The sequence below is a fragment of the Mus musculus genome, chromosome 14 (assembly GCF_000001635.26).
Source record: "Mus musculus strain C57BL/6J chromosome 14, GRCm38.p6 C57BL/6J".
NCBI lineage: Eukaryota > Metazoa > Chordata > Mammalia > Rodentia > Muridae > Mus > Mus musculus.
The window spans coordinates 66,074,212-66,092,386 of NC_000080.6; the positions used below are offsets into that span (position 1 = coordinate 66,074,212).

At 44.9% G+C, this 18,175-nt stretch overlaps 2 protein-coding genes across 6 annotated transcripts in view; both read right to left on the reverse strand.

The window, feature by feature from the left end:
• Positions 1 to 3,640, reverse strand: part of Adam2 (a disintegrin and metallopeptidase domain 2) — a 50,530-nt gene extending 46,890 nt beyond the window's left edge. Inside the window, exons 1-2 of one of the 2 annotated variants that reach the window (NM_009618.3) lie at positions 3,439 to 3,558; positions 3,000 to 3,076 (exon numbers count right to left, since the gene is read on the reverse strand). In NM_009618.3, the coding sequence (NP_033748.2) occupies positions 3,000 to 3,076; positions 3,439 to 3,511 (150 nt within the window). In that variant the 5' untranslated portion in view covers positions 3,512 to 3,558. Of the gene's footprint in view, positions 1 to 2,999; positions 3,077 to 3,438 lie in introns of both variants that reach the window. The other variant, XM_006518439.4, reaches the window with a different exon arrangement.
• A 6,520-nt stretch (positions 3,641 to 10,160) lies between these two features.
• Positions 10,161 to 18,175, reverse strand: part of Ephx2 (epoxide hydrolase 2, cytoplasmic) — a 40,151-nt gene continuing 32,136 nt past the window's right edge. For all 4 annotated transcript variants that reach the window (NM_007940.4, NM_001271402.1, NM_001271403.1 and 1 more), the window contains 7 exons: positions 15,295 to 15,369; positions 14,089 to 14,122; positions 12,754 to 12,856; positions 12,023 to 12,092; positions 11,085 to 11,165; positions 10,720 to 10,778; positions 10,161 to 10,549 (listed from right to left, as the gene is read on the reverse strand). In NM_007940.4, coding sequence (NP_031966.2) covers positions 10,471 to 10,549; positions 10,720 to 10,778; positions 11,085 to 11,165; positions 12,023 to 12,092; positions 12,754 to 12,856; positions 14,089 to 14,122; positions 15,295 to 15,369 — 501 coding nt within the window. In that variant the 3' untranslated portion in view covers positions 10,161 to 10,470. The remainder of the gene's footprint in view (positions 10,550 to 10,719; positions 10,779 to 11,084; positions 11,166 to 12,022; positions 12,093 to 12,753; positions 12,857 to 14,088; positions 14,123 to 15,294; positions 15,370 to 18,175) is intronic.

Below are 18,175 nucleotides of genomic sequence, written 5' to 3' on the forward strand. Positions count from 1 at the left end.
ATCATAATACAAAAAAAAAAAAAGAAAAGAAAAGAGAAAATACATAGTTTGATGTTCACTTGTTTTAATGAAATGTGGTGTAACTTATTATCTGTTAATTCACCCAAGCAGATAGACCGTCTAAAGAATGGGTTATATTTTAATCGGGTAACTGTGTTAGCTTGCTAAAGACTGAGGTCAGTATAAAACTCATGCTTCATAGAAACTCCGCATACCTGAGAGCAGGAGGCCGGGAGCTGCTCCTGAGAGCTGTGCGGTGTTTGTGGGTTCTATGAAGTTTGCTCGTGGTGTGGATTCATCAGGAGCTCACCAACTACTATACCAGTGTGATGATTTAGAGACACTCCCTGGAGTTACCGTTCAGCAGAGACTGGGTGCCATTTAACCCACCAGTGGGTAATTGATAGCAGAGCTTGGTATATTCCACTTCCTTGTCATCAGTTAAAAGATTACACATTCGTGAGATTTACTCACAATTAGATCGTTTATTATTCATATAAGTTAAAGCCCCCCCCTTTTTGTGGAAAGTCTGCTTTAAACATTTCCCTTTGTCAAACTAAAAACACAGTGCATTTTTTTTTCTAAAATTGTTCATGCTTATACAAGTTTTACTGCTGGGTTTTTGATCTGATGTATTATAGATGTTTGTCTCATCTGTAAATAATGTTTTTCCCTCACTTCCTCCCCAATTCTTACGCCTATTCACCTTTTCCCTTGTTTTCTTTCCTTCTTGCGTGGCTTGGTAAGTACTTTCAGGACAATGGTCAATAGAAAAGGACAGTGGACAGCTTGACTTCATTCTAGATTCCCTGTGGGATACTTCCCAACAGTTCAGCTTTATGCTATTTGTAAAGGGCAGTTTGACTTCTCTGTAAGCCGCTTTGGTAATAGTTTTTAATTGTCATGAACTTTAGCCATACTAGATTTAAAAATCCGTAAAATGCCATGCCATCAACTCAAAACACAAACACTGGTAGTATTTGAAGATGGCGTCATACCCCCTCAGTAGGGCATAGCCCTCTGATCGCCCAGCTGGCCAGGATGCTAAACCTCATGAATACCATCCATAGTCACACTGGTTATGAATATTTATTTATTTATTTATTTATTTATTTATTTTTGTTTTTTCGAGACAGGGTTTCTCTGTATAGCCCTGGCTGTCCTGGAACTCACTCTGTAGACCAGGCTGGCCTCGAACTCAGAAATCCACCTGCCTCTGCCTCCCAAGTGCTAGGATCTATAAAGGGATCTGATGTCCTCTTCTGGCATGTAGGTGTACATGTAGCAGAACAAAACCCATGCATAAGATAATTGAAATAAAACAAAAATAAAAACAAATATTAAAAAAAATTTTAAAAATTAAAAAAAATTCTGTATATCTGCATACATATGTATGCAATTCCATGGGAGGCCAGAAATGAGCACCAGGCTCTCTGGAGCTAGACTTGGGGATGGTGGAATTCCCTAACGGGAGTTGCTAGCCACCAAACTCCAGAGCAGCACAGGTTCTTTTTTTTTTTTTTTTTAAATTACATATAAGTACACTGTAGCTGTCTTCAGGCGCACCAGAAGAGGGCATCAGATCTCATTACCGGTGGTTGTGAGCCACCATGTGGTTGCTGGGATTTGAACTTCGGACCTTAGGAGGAGCAGTTGGGTGCTCTTACCCACTGAGCCATCTCACCAGCCCAGCACAGGCTCTTAAACACAGCATTCTCTTCAGCACCTGGAGCACCTTATTTTCATAATGTCTCCACTATCAACTTGGGTTTTCTTGTTATTTATTTATTTATTTCTTTGTTTGCTTGTTTATTTATTTAGAAAAGTTCTCAGGCTATAGTCCTTGCTGGCCTGGTACTTACTAACGTAGGCCAGGCTGGCTTCACTCTTACAGTGACCTTCCTTACTGTGTTTAGTAATATAAATGTACCTTCTGTCCCTGAGCCAGTACAACAAACTCTTTGTTTTAAGGGAGCCAGCAGGTTCCTTACAGGGTAATAGACTTGCAGCCATTAACCAGAGAGACAATTTGAGTCCTGAATTTTACAGTTGAGACAGTTGCTTTTTTTTTTATTTTGTACTCTGCATATACTGGTGAGTCCTTGCAAGTAGAATCTTTGTTTTCCAATTAAAAAGAAAACAACCACTTTTTTTTTTTTTTTTTTTTTTTTGGTTTTCTCTGTGTAGCCCTGGCTGTTCTGGAACTCACTTTGTAGACCAGGCTGGCCTCAAACTCAGAAATCCACCTGCCTCTGCCTCCTGAGTGCTGGGATTAAAGGTACGCACCACCACGCCCAGCTCAAAACAATCACTTTTAAAATGGCCCCTTTAACTAAATGATTCAAGTTTCATAAACACACACAGACATTTCTTTTCAAAAAGATTTATAAAAATGTACAAGCTGCATCCTTCAGAGCTACAGAAGAAGAAATGCTCATGACGCAAGAGCAATCAATGACCGGACTATTTGTGACCCAGCCACAAAGATTTGCTACTTCAAGAAACACAAAGGATTCTAGCGCTTACATGAAACAAAAAAACAAAACAAAACAAAACAAACAAGCAAACAAACACCGCAACAAAACAAAAGCAAGCAAGCAAGCAAACAAACAAAACGCTAAGGAAAATAATCTTAAAGAGAAGCAAAGATGGTTTGAAAAGAATAATCTTAATGAGGAACATATTACAAAGTGGAAAACATAGTTCTATTAAATGGCAACCAATCACCTCTCCTCCAAACACACATGGCTAGGTGGTTGGGAAGAGATCCTTTGGTGGATCCGGTCAACTTGTGAGTGTTCAGAAGCACCAAAGGACGTGGGGCTGAGAAATCCCGCATTATCAGCAGTGATTTTTCTAAACCTTGTTAATGTTGGCAAAAACAGGGCGCACGTATAAAATCTATTGAGCGAGCATGGATGAGAAATACCAAGGCAACCTCTCGACAAGAAAAATACTTGTGTGACTTCTAATTCGTAAGCAAATTGGCAGTTAATTACCTGTGTTTCGTAGCCATTGCTTGTGACGGACCGGATTTTCTCTGGCACTGTGACTTGCACGTGTAATTTCTCACGAGCTGCAAGGTGCAAAAGGCATTTCTCAGAGCCACACCCCCCACGCCCTGAGGAACCTTCATCCTTATCCCATGAAGCATCATCAACCCGAAACAGGATCTAAAACTTTTGGAGAGTTGGAGGAGCCAAGCCTGGGATCACCCCATCCCCCCAATATCTCCTTCCTTAGGGTTCTGGGGCCTGTGGGAAAGCCCCATGCATTCGTTTTGCATTTCAGCTGTGGTGAGTTGGTGGCTTGAGCTTATGCAGGGGCGATCCTGGGATGTTCAAGTGAGATTCTGGGATGCCCAAGCCAACATGGAGGGAAGGGGGGGGGGGGGGTGCGGACTGAATCCCAAAGGCCCCAAGACGGGTGGTTACTCACTGCCTTCTGTTTGGGACTGGCTAAGGCCGCCAAGTTCACTCAGCCCACTCAGTAGAAGCAAGATGAGCCACATGGCCTGGCCTCCTGGACCCCGCCCCGGGGAATGGCAGTTGGCCCTCTACAGGGCAGTTGGGGGCGCGAGGTGGGGGCTGTGGGCAGCGCAGCTGTGTGCCGGGAAGCGTTTGTGCTGCTCGGTGAAAGCTTTGAAACTGTGAAAGGTTTGAAGGACTTGCTGGGGTTTGAAATCTGAGACCAAAGAAGGGAAAAGGGAGGACAGGCAGTTGAGGAAGCAAAACTCACTCCGGAGAATCAGAATTCATGAAAAAGCCGAGTAGCAGAAAGGTTCACATACACGTACATAAACTTTTAATTCTTTTTTGTTTGTTTTGTTTTGTTTTTGACTCTCTTAATAACAAAAACGTTTTAGTATCAAACAGTACTTTGCATATATTTGGATAGTGTCAATCATAGGTGTCTGACTAACATTTAAGGAGACAAACCAGTGTAACTACAACCCAGATCAGTCACCGGACCATCAAACCTCCTGCTTGATTCCCTGGCAATTCTCACGATCACAGACTAGTTTTGTCTGCCTTGAGCTTTTCCCAGAGAGGCTGAAACACTGTATTCCTTCACATCTAGATCCCTGGGTGGGTTCCATTCTCGACAGCAGATTCCCGTTGGTGCATACGGCACATTGAATACATCACCATGTGTTTGGTATTGTCTATGAACATCCGTGTGTATGATTTTGGTTCAATACTGAATTTATTCCCAGGGGGAAGTTACCAGATGGAAGAGTATGTCTTGTAAATAGTTCCGAATCCTTCAAGATTGTGCTCCTAATTTACATCCCACCAGAAGTGAATGAAGATTCTAGGTTCTCTGTCAGCACTGCTCTAGTTAGCTCGGTTAACTTGACATAGCCTAGAGTCACCTCAGAAGGGAGTCTAATCTGAGGGATTGCTGAGATAAGATTGGCTGTGGTGTATCTTTCTGGGGGTGGGGTGGGGTGGTGGTCTTGACTGGTCATTGATGTAGAAGGGTGCAGCCCACTGTAGGTGGCACCATTCCCTAGGCTGCTGGTCCTGAGTTGTATAGGAAAGTTGACTAGACACGGGCTTGGGAGTGAGCCAGTAGGCAGCCTTTCTCTATGGTTTCTGCTTTAAGTGCCTAATTGAGCTCCTGCCCTGACTTCCCCCAAGAGACTGTGACCTGAAAGTGTGCACCAAATAAATCCCCTCCTCCCCTAAGTTCCTTTTGGCCATGGTGTGTGTTACTGTGACAGAATGTAACTAGAACAATGTCTATCCTTACTTTCCCTATTTTGTTTGTTTTGAATTTGTTTATTCCTGGTGGGTAATACTTTTCTGTGTTTATGGGCAAATATATGTGTACATGTATACATACACATACATGTATACATACACATATATGTATATAATATATATATATATATATATATATATGCATGCATACATACATACATACAGACAGACAGACAGACATAAAAATAGCCTCATGGGCAGTTACCTCTTTGGCAGTTGCCTCCTTGAGATGCTGGCCCCTTCTCTAAATGGGCTGCTTCGCTTCTCTCTCACTATACATGGAAGCTGGAAACACATTGGCGATAGAATCCCTTTGTTGTCAGCAATGGCTGTGAAAGCCTGTGTTTCCTCTTTGCGTTCTGTAGTTTTCTGTTGATACCATTTGTCATAATCAGAAGTCTTCTTTCCTTTCAGCCTGATGGGAGTTTCCTATGGATTTTTATCATGGATTTTCAATGTACAGAAATCCCTTTTCTGCGTAAATAAGCTGGCCACAGGACGTTCTTCCTTTTCAGTCCATGCTGTGAGCTAAACTATTGAAGCAAACTTGTGTCCCCGTTAGATTTTGTCACTTTTACATTTTCCCGGATTGATTTGACCACATTCCTGTTAGAATCGTTGTCTCCAAATTCAGTGAGATCCTTGTAGCTTTCTTTTGCTGCACTAAACTCACCAGGATTTTGTATCAGATGCGTGCTTGCCCCGCCGAGGGTCCGGAGCAGCAGTCTCATTGTGCAATACTGTGGGGTCCCCTGCTCCCCAGCATTTGTGAACAGAAGGGTCAGGAGCTGGGATTTCCTTGACAGAGGATTGGTTTTATTGTCGATCTAATTTCTTTAAAAAAAAAAAATACCCAGCTAGTCTCTTTCCAGTTACGCTAGTGTGAGCCAGTTTATTTCTGAAAGGTTTTATCCATTTTCCCTTGAGTTTTGAAGTCTATTTGTAAAAAATATTAGCATCCCCCTCTCCCATGTCAACCTTTTAAAGGCCTTCCACATAGATGATCTTCTCAAAATAGTCTTGATAACGTGATTTTTCTCTTTACTCATGGTCAGTTGTTATTGAATTAAAAAATTATGAAAGAGGATCCAGCCAGATTTCACTCTCATATGTTAATATTTTCCCTATTTTGTTGACTTGATTCTTGTTTTTATTGGATGTGGTTTGTCCTTTTTATAGTTCCTAAAAATGGAAGTTTATATAGTTTCAAAACCTTCTTTTCCTCCTGTTCATTTAAATGTAGCAATTTCCACGTGTCCCCGGATTTAGCTTCATTAGCTAGTCGTATATATTGCACATTGTAAAGTTTATTTAGCAATGCTTTATTTCATTAATATTAGGTCCTAACAGTTTCTAATTTTCGCCATGATTTCCCTTTTGTCTCATGTATTTGGCTCTGCACACACTTGATCATGATGCATAAACTTTTTAATGTGGATGTTTTGTTACTTTTTGCTAGTATTTTATTGAGGTTTTTTTTTTCATATCTGTGTTCATTAGGGTTATCGGTCTTTAGTTTTTGTTATGTCTTTGTTAGCTTCTGTTATCAGGGTAGTTAATGCTGATCTCGTTGGATGAGTCTGGAGACTTCCCCGATGTCACTTATGTTTGATAGTTTAATGGCTGATACTAGTATTTTTAAAAGTTGGAGCTGGGCAGTGGTGGCACGCCTTTAATCCTAGTACTTTGGAGGCAGAGGCAGGTGGATTTCTGAGTTTGAGGCCAGGTTGGTCTACAGAGTGACCAGTACAGCCAGGGCTACACAGAGAAACCCTGTCTCAAAAAACAAAAACAAACAAACAAACAAAAACCCAACAACAAACAAACAAAAAAAGTCAGGATAGGTGTCAGCAGCAAAGCTACTTGGTACTGGCCTTTCTCACTGGGCAGGTTCTTACTATTGATTTGAAACCATTGCTTGTTGTTAGCCTCCTCAGGTTTCCTGCTTCTTCAGGGTTTTTTCTGGGTTGCTGCTGTCTCTAGTTTATTCACACCCCCTTCTGGCTTATTGTTCTATAATTGTTCTTGCAGCCTCTCATGCTTTCTTATCTCTGTGGAGTACCAGTTACTCAACGTCTTTTGGGTCCCTGAGTCGTCGGTTGAGTGTTTTACCCACCTCTTATTCCAACTAAGAGCTTGTCAATCTTGTTTCTCCGAAAGACGTCTTTTGTCATTGATCCATTGAATGTGGTTTTTTTATTGTTGTTGTTGTTTTGTTTTTGTTTTTGTTTTTTAAGTCTTAACCACCTTCTTCTTCTTCTTCTTCTTCTTCTTCTTCTTCTTCTTCTTCTTCTTCTTCTTCTTCTTCTTCTTCTTCTTCTTCTTCTTTCTTCTTCTTCTTCTTCCTTCTTCTTCTTCTTCTTCTTCCTTCTTCTTCTTCTTCTTCTTCTTCTTCTTCTTCTTCTTCTTCTTCTTCTTCTTCTTCTTCTTTCTTCTTCCTCTTCCTCTTCCTCTTCCTCTTCCTCTTCCTCCTCCTCTTCCTCCTCCTCCTCCTCCTCCTCTTCTTCTTCTTCCTTCTTCTTCTTCTTCTTCTTCTTCTTCTTCTTCTTCTTCTTCTTCTTCTTCTTCTTCTTCTTCTTCTTTCTTCTTCCTCCTCCTCTTCCTCCTCTTCCTCCTCCTCCTCCTCCTCTTCCTCCTCCTCCTCCTTCTCCTCCTCCTCCTCCTCCTCCTCCTCCTCCTCCTCCTCCTCCTCCTCCTCCTCCTCTTCCTCCTCCTCCTCCTTCTCCTCCTCCTTCTTCTTCTTCTTCTTGGTTTTTCGAGACAGGGTTTCTCTGTATAGCCCTGGCTGTCCTGGAACTCGTATCTGGTTGTAATTATAACCTTTGGCCAGTATAACCTTACATCCACAGACCCCTACATATAGCTGTTCTTATGACACTTAGAAACTCTGTCTTCATACACATAGGTTTCAGTGTGTATTCTCTTTTTTATTAATATGCTGCTGATAATATTGGTATGAGCAATATACCAATTAGCTTATCAATTCTCAAGGCCTTAAACCATGGGTTCATCATGCTTTAAGAAAGACAGCAATAGCTTTTTCTCTGTCAGTCTAATAGATCCGCCTTGAAGAGGGTACTTTCTCTTGGAAATAAAATGATATGAGTCATCTCAGCTCACAAAGGTGGCACCATTCCCTTCCCCAGGTACGGATATGGGGCTGCCTTGCCTCTTCCAAGAGAAGAGGAGGGTACTAAACTGACTATTTACACCCTCAGTAGGAACAAAATAAGACTATCACTTTAGGGGCTGGAGAGATGGCTCAGCTCAGCAGTTGAAGAACACTGGCTCTTAACCTCTTCCAAAGGTCTGAGTTCAATTCTCAGCACAACCACATGGTGGATCAGGACCATCCATAATGGGATTGGATGCCCTCTTCTGGCGTCCGGGTGTACATGCAGACAGAGCACTCATACATAAACTAAATAAATCATTTTTTTTTTTAAAAAAAGGATTATTGTTTTTATTTCTTTTTCTTCTCTTCATTTTAGATGACCATTTTTATTCTAATGTAAGAATGAATGAATTGGTATGGATTTGGGTGGGTGGGGAAATGGGGAGGATGGGAGGTGTTGAGGGAAGGAAAACTGTAATATAAATATATTGTATAAAAGTAAATTTTAATAAAAAATTATTTCCTCTATGACTAAAAAGAGAGACTATTGTTTTATAGTTAAAAAAAAACTTTGGAAAGATTCCAAGCAAATCTACTTAAATACTGCACCTGAGCCATATTTAACTGCTCTTTGCCCAGTTAAGCCAAAGCCACAGCAGTTTATCAGTAGCTCAATGTTCCCCAGAGCTGATCATCTGGACAAGATGAAATTTTCTTACATAACCTAGAGTCCTTTGCCCATCCGACATCACTTATGACCTTTGCCCATCCAACATCACTTATGACCTTTGCCCATCCAACATCACTTATGACCTTCAACCTTGCAAGCCTGCTTGTGTGTTTGTTTTGTTTTTGCAATGCTATGGGCCTGACTCACTGGGCTCTGTCGTACCCGAGGCACCCTGCTGGTTTGGGGGAACCTTCTCATAGTTTTCCTTACAGATGAGCTTGCATAGATCTAGCTAGGAAAATGCTGTTTTCTGTCCATATACATATTCTGCCAGGTCTCATGTTTGTCTGGCAAATAAGCCCTTCAATCTTATGGTCCAGAAGGATGAAGGTGATCCTGGTGTCACTGAATCTAAAGCCCTCCAAGGTCTTGTCTTAGTATAAACAAGGGTCCTCACAGGTACCTGACTATAGATGTCCCTCCATGGATCTCCTAGTCTAGATATATACATATACATATACATATACATATACATTAAACACTATACCACACACACACACACACACACACACACAGAGAGAGAGAGAGAGAGAGAGAGAGAGAGAGAGAGAGAGAGAGAGAGAGAGCTATGTAGAGATATATACCACACACTGATCACCACCACCACCACCTGACTATTAGGTATTATTAGGTATCATTTATGTTCTCTTTAAAGCAGTGGGAACTTAGGTACAGGACACTTCCTGAACTCATAGCAGGGAAGGAACACATCAGACACTGGCTGGTCTCCAGGTTTAGGAGGCAGATTCTCAATACAAAGAGCTCAGTCATTGGAACCAAAGGCTGAGGTCCCTGCTGGGTCAAGTTCCTTTGGACAGGTTATAAAAATGAGGAACTCCATCTGAAATGAGGGTATATATGCACGTGAATGTATGTGCATGTACCCAGCTTGGGCAGCAAGGAGAGAGGACATACCATTCAGACTGGGGCTTGGTTGAGGTGGCTGCTGGGAGACTCTGTAAGAGAGCATAGACAATTTGGGTGGAGGGTCAGGAGAGCCCATCTGGTGTGAGTGCAAGATTTGAGGATAGAAAAACTGGAGAGCAGCTATTATTAGGAGTCAAAGGGTGGTGAGCCAGGCTGGGTGGGTCTCAGAGCATGGTTTTAGTCTGTGTGAGTCTTTGAGGATCCAACGGGTGGTGTAGGCAGTTAGGAGGCTGCTTCTATGAGATTCTGGTTTCCAAAGCAGGAAAGAAGGCAGACAAGTGTAGAAGACAAGATCAATGAGACCTGAGGTCTCCCTAGATGTGACAAAGGAAAGGGTGTGTGTGTAAAGGGGGATAGAGGAGGAACAAAGCTAAATCAGCTTGAGACTGGTAGAGTGACAGATGAAATTCACGTCCTCTGACTCCATAGCAAGGTCAAGTCGAGTCTGCATCAGTAGCTGAGTGCATCAGAAACATTATGGACTGACCACCCACAGCATCCTTCAGGAAGGCTTCCCGGGCAGAGCTGGTCTAGGTTCCCTGGAGGCCCATGTGAGGCTTCTGTCCTTCAGGAAGCAGTGACCTCTCCAAGCAGTTGCCTGGCTTCTCAAGAACACAAGAAACTGGAGCCCTGAGGTTTAGCTTTATTGAATGAAAATCTTTACTCTCCAATCAGCTGCTTCAAAAAGAGCAGGCTTGGGTTTGGTTGCAAAGTTATAAACTGGACTGCCCCATACCTTCCTACTGGGGTGGGATCTCTTCTCTGATGGCACAGGCATACTCAAAAGAATTAGACACACACTCTCTTCCCGATCTAAAATTACATCTCATCCCATCATTTTCATTTAAAAGAAAATCACTGGCTGGCAAAAGAACGATGCTGGTACTTGTAGATCAGGCTGTGTTCCAGAAACTAAAATGTGTCCCCAGTGGCTAAATCTTGGAGGTCACTGATGGGTTCTGGACTTCAGTCTGCAGCCACTTGATGAGAATCTGGTTCACCTCAGTTGGTCTGGAAGGAAAAGAAGGGGCTCGTCACACTGTCTGACCCACTGTCCTCACCAAGGCAGGATGACCGAAAAGTCCTGGCAGACCTGAGCGGGGCAGAAGTAAGCCTGTAGTGCTCACAGGTCAGGTGACCAGGGAATTATACCCTCCTCATCGGGACCCCAGTCTCCTTACTTCTCTATCTGTGTCCAGTGACCACAGTCTTCAATGTGTCCCCTTTTCAGGAAAGGGATCTGAAAGAAAACCCCACGCAGGAAGATCAGCAGCAGAAAGCTAATAGGGCATGTTTGGGGTCAGAGCAGTGCACAGTAGAGACCGTCTGGGAGAGACTGTATGATTCCCATGGTCCATTTTTGGAGGACCCTTTTATTACTCAGGACAGGAATGAGAAATGACAGGGAGACCTTAGCAGTGTATGGAAAGGGAGGGAAGGTGGGTCAGGGCAGATCTTTACCTGACCCCCACCCAGCCTCATGGGGATGTCCTCCTCTGGGCATCTGTTCTCTTCTGATACCCACTGTGCAGGGTCAGGCCCTTACCCACTTTTCCATGTTCTTGGACATTTCAGGACGGAGTACAATGTCCTTCTCAGCTGTGACCATCAGGGCTGGGACCAAGATCTGGAGGAAACAGGTAGTAAGGGAATCTGGCACTCAGCTACCCTAATGCCATCTATGCCCAGGGAAGGATGTCTTGGGCACCCACCACTAACAGCCCTCACCCCCACCCCATGAGAAGACATTTGCCTTGCCCTGTCTCTGCCTCCACCAAGCTCCTCAGAGATGGTTCATCAGGATTTGGATCTAGCAATGCAGTGGTGTGTGTGTGTGTGTGTGTGTGTGTGTGTGTGTGTGCCTGCCTGTGTGCCTGTGTGTGTGTTAGAAGGGTGGGAGGAGCTGACCTTGTCTGAATCTCAGTTAACTCATAAAACTGATCCAATGGCACCAGGAAGGAAGACAGATATTCCTGGATGAAGGACAAGACTCCTTTTGATTTAAAAACGATATGTCAGGAGCTGGAGAAATCGCTTAGTGGTTAAGAGCATTTGCTGTTCTTGTGGAAGATCTGGCTTCTATTCCAAGGACACAGATTTGGTTCTCAGTACACACATGGCAGCTGGCAACCATCTGCAACTCCATTTCCTGTTAATCTGATGCCCTATTCTGGCCTCTGAGGGCACTGTATGTGTGTATGCGTGTGCAAGGTGTGTGCCTGTTTGTGTGTATATGTGATTGGTGTGTGTGTGTCTAGTATCTGTGTAATGAGGTGTGTGTGTGTGTATGTATGTATGACTGGTGTGTGTGTCTGTGTGTGTGTCTGTGTGTGTTTGTATGTATGACTGGTGTGTGTGTATTTGTGTGTATGTATGTATGACTGGTGGGTGGGTGTGTCTGGTGTCTGTGTGATGAGGTGTGTGTGAGTGTGATTTGTGTGTGTGTGTGTGTGTGTGTGTGTAGCAGGTGGTCACAGTTCTCACCTTTCGTCCCAACCCTTTACAGCTCCACTTCCAGTTTCTTTCTGTGTTCCGGTACCAGTTCAGAGGACCTCTGAGGAGAGGACCAGACAGTAATACAGGTGAGAACCCAGGACTTGGCCACTGTTGGCCCACAGTGACCCACCATATCCAGAGACAACTATGCCAGGGACAGTGAGTGCTGCAGGACACACCAAGAGAATCCCCAGACACTTGCTGCCTGTCCACAGCTCCTGCCTCTGCCACCAGGCTGGTGCCTCTGATATGAATTGGGGGCAGACAGAAGCCGACCCTACAGGTTATCCTCATCTTCAAGAAATGGGCCAGAGGGTGGAACTTACGGCAGCCCATCCGCACCCAGAAGCCACTTCTCTGCCCCAGGAAACTCAACGAGAAGGGGCATGGTGGGTGAGAAATAATGAGAAGACACATTTGGCTTCATTCACATGCTTTTGCTTTTCTGAGGACAGATGCAGAGCTGTCCTAATTCTTGGAGGAGTTACGGCTGCAAGTCAATTAAAAACCTCTGCCTTCTAGGGAAACCAATAAACACAAGAACAAGCTGGATACCCCCAAAGGAAGCTACACAGCACAGGTTGTGGGCCTCCTGGCACTGGGGGCATTCGATCACAGACAGGTCACTCGGGTGCTCACAGGGGCTGTGGTGGAGAACTACCTCCATGCTCCAACAGCTGACCAGCCCTCCACCCTGTCTGGGGTTGCTTTCTTTTTACCTGAAGCCAGTCTTCTTGAACTGCTGTATGTAAAACTCTATTTCTTCCTCAGTAGTAATTTTGCTGAGGTTGGGATCTTCTGGAGTATTCACAAGGATTCCCCCTACAAAAAAGAAACCTGTGTTCTCTTCTGCTGTGGGCCAGTGGCTCGAAAGCTGCCATTCCCTGCTGTTATTGCCCCGTTTGAACTTGGAGCAAAGGCTTCATGTGCCTTATGTCTGCCCATTTGCCCTCTCTTCATTGAGTTCCTTGGGGCTGGGATCTGCCCTACTGTGGGCTTCTCATTATAGAAAGCCATGTTGTCTCCTGAAGTATTCAGTATCCGGGGGACAAACACATCATTTTTATTCTACAGCACTAGACACAAAGGACGCAGCCACTCCAGGCTTTGATGCTAAAAGTCAAAGGAGTAGGAGAGCAAGCTAGTGCTCCTGTCCCATTGGGCCCTGGTCCTATTGGAGCACCCCCTCCCACCTGCATGTCTCCCTTCTTTACTGCTGGTCTGGCTCCCTACACGACCCTGAGCTCTCTGTGGGCAGCACCCCAGCCCAGGCCTCCCCAGTCAGGCACTCAGAACATGGAATCAACAAACTAATAAGGGGCTGAAAAAGAAAAGAAGGTAGGCAAGGAGGCAGTTTTCTTCAGAGGAGAAGACATCTAGGGTCAGGTTCTAGCTCGGCCTCTTGACATAGGTCAACCGTCTGAGACTCACTTCTTCCAGTTGTAATGGAGAGGTTATAGTGACAGACGTAGGAGTGTCAGTGCCCATTGCTATTAAGATACAAATGACTAATGGCTAGGAGGCAGTGCTAGGACTGACACAAGCATTTGTGGGGTCTGTGCTGGATGTGGGGGCCTCCGGGAGGAGTGCACTCAGCAGGGTGACCAAGATGGTCCTTATGAGTGGGAACAGTGACCAGAACAGGACCTTATGGTGGAAGGGCCAGTGGAGAGTAAGGTGGATCTAGTGCAATCTGCCTTGCACACACTGGTGGCTGCAGCAGCCAACTCTTCTTCCTGGGTGGGGTCCTGACGATAAAGGTTAGTACTAAGAGGAAATCAAAAGCCATCCCTACAATCCCATCATCAGAGGCCTGTGCCAGTTACTCTGTCCAAGTCCTCAAAGCATCTTAGGGCTTTCGCACTCAGCTCCCTAAGGGTAGACACTAAGCTAACACCATTAATCATTAGGGCACATTTGTTGGGCACGCTGAAGCACGGAACAGCAAGGCAAGCTTAGGGCTTCTTCATGGGCAGAAGGGACAGGACTCCATTAGCACTACCATTCTGCTGATGTGGCTCCAATGTCCCTTCCCTCCCAGGGACACCTCTTACCTATTTCAGTGGCTTTATGCACAGCGATGAAACCCTGTGGGAAGAGAAATTAGAGGATGTTGTAAGTGGGACAAAACAAGAAGACTGCGACTCAGTGCAGAAGAGCTCACACGCATGAGGACCACAAAAGAACTCTTTCACATGGGGACATGTGTTAAAATATATAGGGGATGCAAGCCTGAAACCAAAGGATAGCACAGAACACTGGGCACTGTGTGCTCCCTGAATATCCTGTACATAACACCTGTGATAATGTTTGTTTCATAAATGAGGCACCATCGCAAGATAGTCAGAAATGACAGCCCATACTAAAACAGAATAATAATTAATTACAGACACCCCCACCTCCCACCCAACCCTTGTCTGACACAGAGCAGATTCACACCAGCGGGATGGTGACACCAGTGGGATGGTGTGAGATTTCATTATACTTTTCAGCGTGGCACACAATTTATAACTTTATACTTTTCTTCCTTGTAGAATTTGCTCTTTGACATTATTGGATCGTGGTTAGCGAGGAATAACTGAAACCATAGAGAGTAAAATAAAATAACAATTGGGGCCATGCTAGAACACAGGATAAACCTGAAAGGCAGCAAAGGGGCCTCTCAGGGTCGGAGAAGGCGGGGCTGAAACTCCCATCCACGGCTGCTGCTGGCACTTGCAGGTTTGAGTAATGGCTTGGGCTCAGCAACCATTGGGAGCAAGAGCTCAGACTTGCAGACAGTGGAGGGATTAGAAGGAGCAGTTCCCTGTCTTTCCATAGAGAAACTCTGACAGCCCAGGGCTCCCTAGTGTGCAGAAGCATCCACGCAAAGGTAAAATGGAAAGCCGTCCCAGTCCCACGGTAGGCAGACAGAAATGGAAAGCCTTCCCTCGGTAGGCAGTCAGAAAGCACTAAGAGCAACCCAAAAGGCGTCCATACGATCCCATCAGAGGCCTGCCTTTGCAGATATGTGAATTTGAATTTACACAGTTCGTGTGATCTGGAAACTCCTGTGGTGTGAAGCAAAGAAGTGAGCCTGGGTTGGGACTACCAGCAGAATGTACAAGTCATGCTGAACCGCCCAAGAGAGCGGGTCCGAAGTCCAAACAAACAGGCCGGTACAGGTTAAATGTCACTAAAGATAAGCTCACAAACCAAAGTTATAAAACACACACACGCGCACACACACGCACACACACACACCATCTTCCACCACTCACTGTCTCATCACTGGCTCGGAAGAAGCTTTTGAAAGTCCGACTCATGTTCTTCTCCAGTTCAGCCTCGGCCACTCCCTAAAACAGTCAAGAAAAAGCAAAATTAAAGATCCCTTCCAGATGCCCTGGAAACTGTAGCCCTCTCCCATCTGACCAAAGGCCAGGAGGCCTTAGCTTCTGACTCATCTAGCCCATTTAACATTTTATTAGAATTACATTCCTTGATTTTTTTTATTGTGATATGCATGCTAGAAGAAGGTTAAAATAGAATATAAGATGCTAACAGGGTCTATGGATAATACCCAGATTCCTACTATGAGGTCTGACTTGCAGTAATCAAAGAGGCTGATACAGATTTAAGGTGGTGGCCAGGCTCTGAGACTGTAAGAAGCGAGACGCCTCTGTCCCCAGTTTCCTTTGATGCTTCTCAATTGACTGTAGGAACTTCAACCATCTTCTTCAATTTGGTCCTAAATCGTTACAGACTTTTAGAAGGCTCTCAGGGCTATCTTCCTAAGGACCGGACATCTGATTTCCTTTGTTAGGAGCTGGGACACACGTCCTTGGTGGTGATAAATTACCGGTTCTTCTGTCTCGTGAGAGTGTTATTACAGATAATTGCTTATCTATTATAGGCTACGACAAGCTCTCAAATGGCTTGTGGTCTGGATGCCAGGCTGCAGGAATGAGGAACAAGTAGGTAGAGGGGAGCACAGAGGTGTATACCTCCAACATCTCCTCTACTTACTTCTCTGTATCGTCCTTTAAATTTAACACACATAATTAGGAGCTTATTTATGGCAAAACAGAGATACCCCTGCAATGTGGAGGAGGGGTTGTCCATTTCAAATATAGTCAAATATCAGAAATATTGTGTGTGGTGTTCCTCGGAAAGCGTTCATGTTCACTAATTCATCTTGTAAATACTATTTAACTTCACGATGTGCTAAAGAGTTCGTGGGGGAGTTAGGCAGGCAGCAAACACCTCACAGATAAGCAGCAAGGACCGTAAAGCAAGTGACAGTTGATCCCGATTGCCCAAAATTGACCTACACCCTAGACACATATGATAGTACCCGCCCAGTTCAGAGAAGGTCACATACCACCTGGCATACACTAGGCATCTTTTTCTCCATATACTCATGAGCTTCAGCCAAACATGAAGTCTAGAGCTGATGCAGAACAGAAGCCAAAGGTCTGACTGGGCCACAGAGGCATAGAGAGCCCTTGTCAAAACTGGCCACAGCTGATGACACCATACAGTTCCCACAGCTGCCTGGGACAAGATAGCAAGGGCGGTCTTATGGCTAAAGGATTTTCCCATTTCGCTGTCACATGAAAAAGGAGGTGAACTTCCCACCAGATACACAGGGGCACACCAAAAAAGAAGATTTTGAAAGCGTGGCTGGAGTCAACATCTGACTCATATTCCTTCCTTAACGCCACGCCTACCCGCCCTCTTTTCCATTCATTGAGCCTTTTCTGAACACCTACTAATACTTTGCTTTGTCAATGTGAAGAAAAAATAAGGATGAAGCAAGGCAAGGTGTGCGTGGGGTTGGGGAGCAGCCTGAGGTGGGATGAGAAGGAGAACATAAAGGGAACAAGGGAGAGAAAAGAGAGCCTTACTCCAGGCCCTACTTTCTCTTTCAGTTTGGCTGAGAGTCAAGAATGTCACCCGAGCAAACAAAACCAACCATCCCAAACCCACTGTGAAGATGCCCCCTTCCTCAAAGGCAGCTTTTCCCTACATATCCAAGAACACAAGCCCTCTTATCTTCTCCTGTTTTGGCTGCCACCTTTAATCCCTCTCCCTGTTGTCATGCTGGACTTTCCTTCTCTGTGGGCAGAACTGAGTCTCACCAGCTCTTGACATCTGTTTACTCTTCTAAGCACCACAGCAGAGCTCTGTGGAGGTCTCCTCAAGATCCCTGACACCGAAATGTACTCATCAACAACAGCTGCTTCTGGGGCGAGGCCAGCTCACCATAAATAAGAATCCTGACCGAGGTCGACTCACAGGCCAGGCAGGCTCTCATCCATCACTGTGGATCTGCAGCCTCCCGCTGCTATTTCCTGCCTGACATACATCACCTTACAGAAGGCATCCATTGATTCTCCATTGTAACTACATCCTACAAATGAGTGGGCTCGTAATCAACAAGCCGACATGACTTTCCATAAAAAAAAAATTCTTCAACTGCAAATTCAGCATGGAGAGGATGATTAATGTCCCCATCTCCTCCCTGCAAGGGCACAGGTCCAGAGTCATCCTACCTCAAGGGGCACAGTGTTCAGAACCAGAAAAGATGACTTCTTCAAGTGTCCAAGGGCTCAGGACCGTGGTCACCACATGGCTGTATGCCTGTGACTGTGGGATCCTCCTTTCTGAGAACACTGGTTCAGCCCTACTGTACCCCAGGGCCACCCACCAATGCTGCAAGAGCCAAGTGAGCTCTGTCTCCCAAGGTGAACCAGGATCACACCCATAGCAATGTGGGATCAAGGAGGCAGAGCTGTTTGGGACTGGTGTAAGAAAGCAGGGCTTCTTAAGGAGATGGGGATTCCTGAAGGTGGCATGAGAGAACTCTAGACTTGCTAAACCAAGGAAGTGGCAAGCAAAGTACCTGCTTGGTTCAGAAGTCTTGCTACAGTACAGCTTAGCTGGTGCTGGGCTGTGCAGTTCATTGGTTAGAGTGTATTAGGGATGGACTCTTTATTATTTCTTGTCTGGCAACTTTGTGATGTTCTCAGAAAGTCCCTGTCCAAGGTAGTGTCAGACCCCATCACAAGGATGACCACAGTCCAGGCTGTCTCTGAAAAAGCATCTTTGTGGAACTTGTGCTGACACCTAGAACAACCCCGCACTCCAACATGCCGGTTG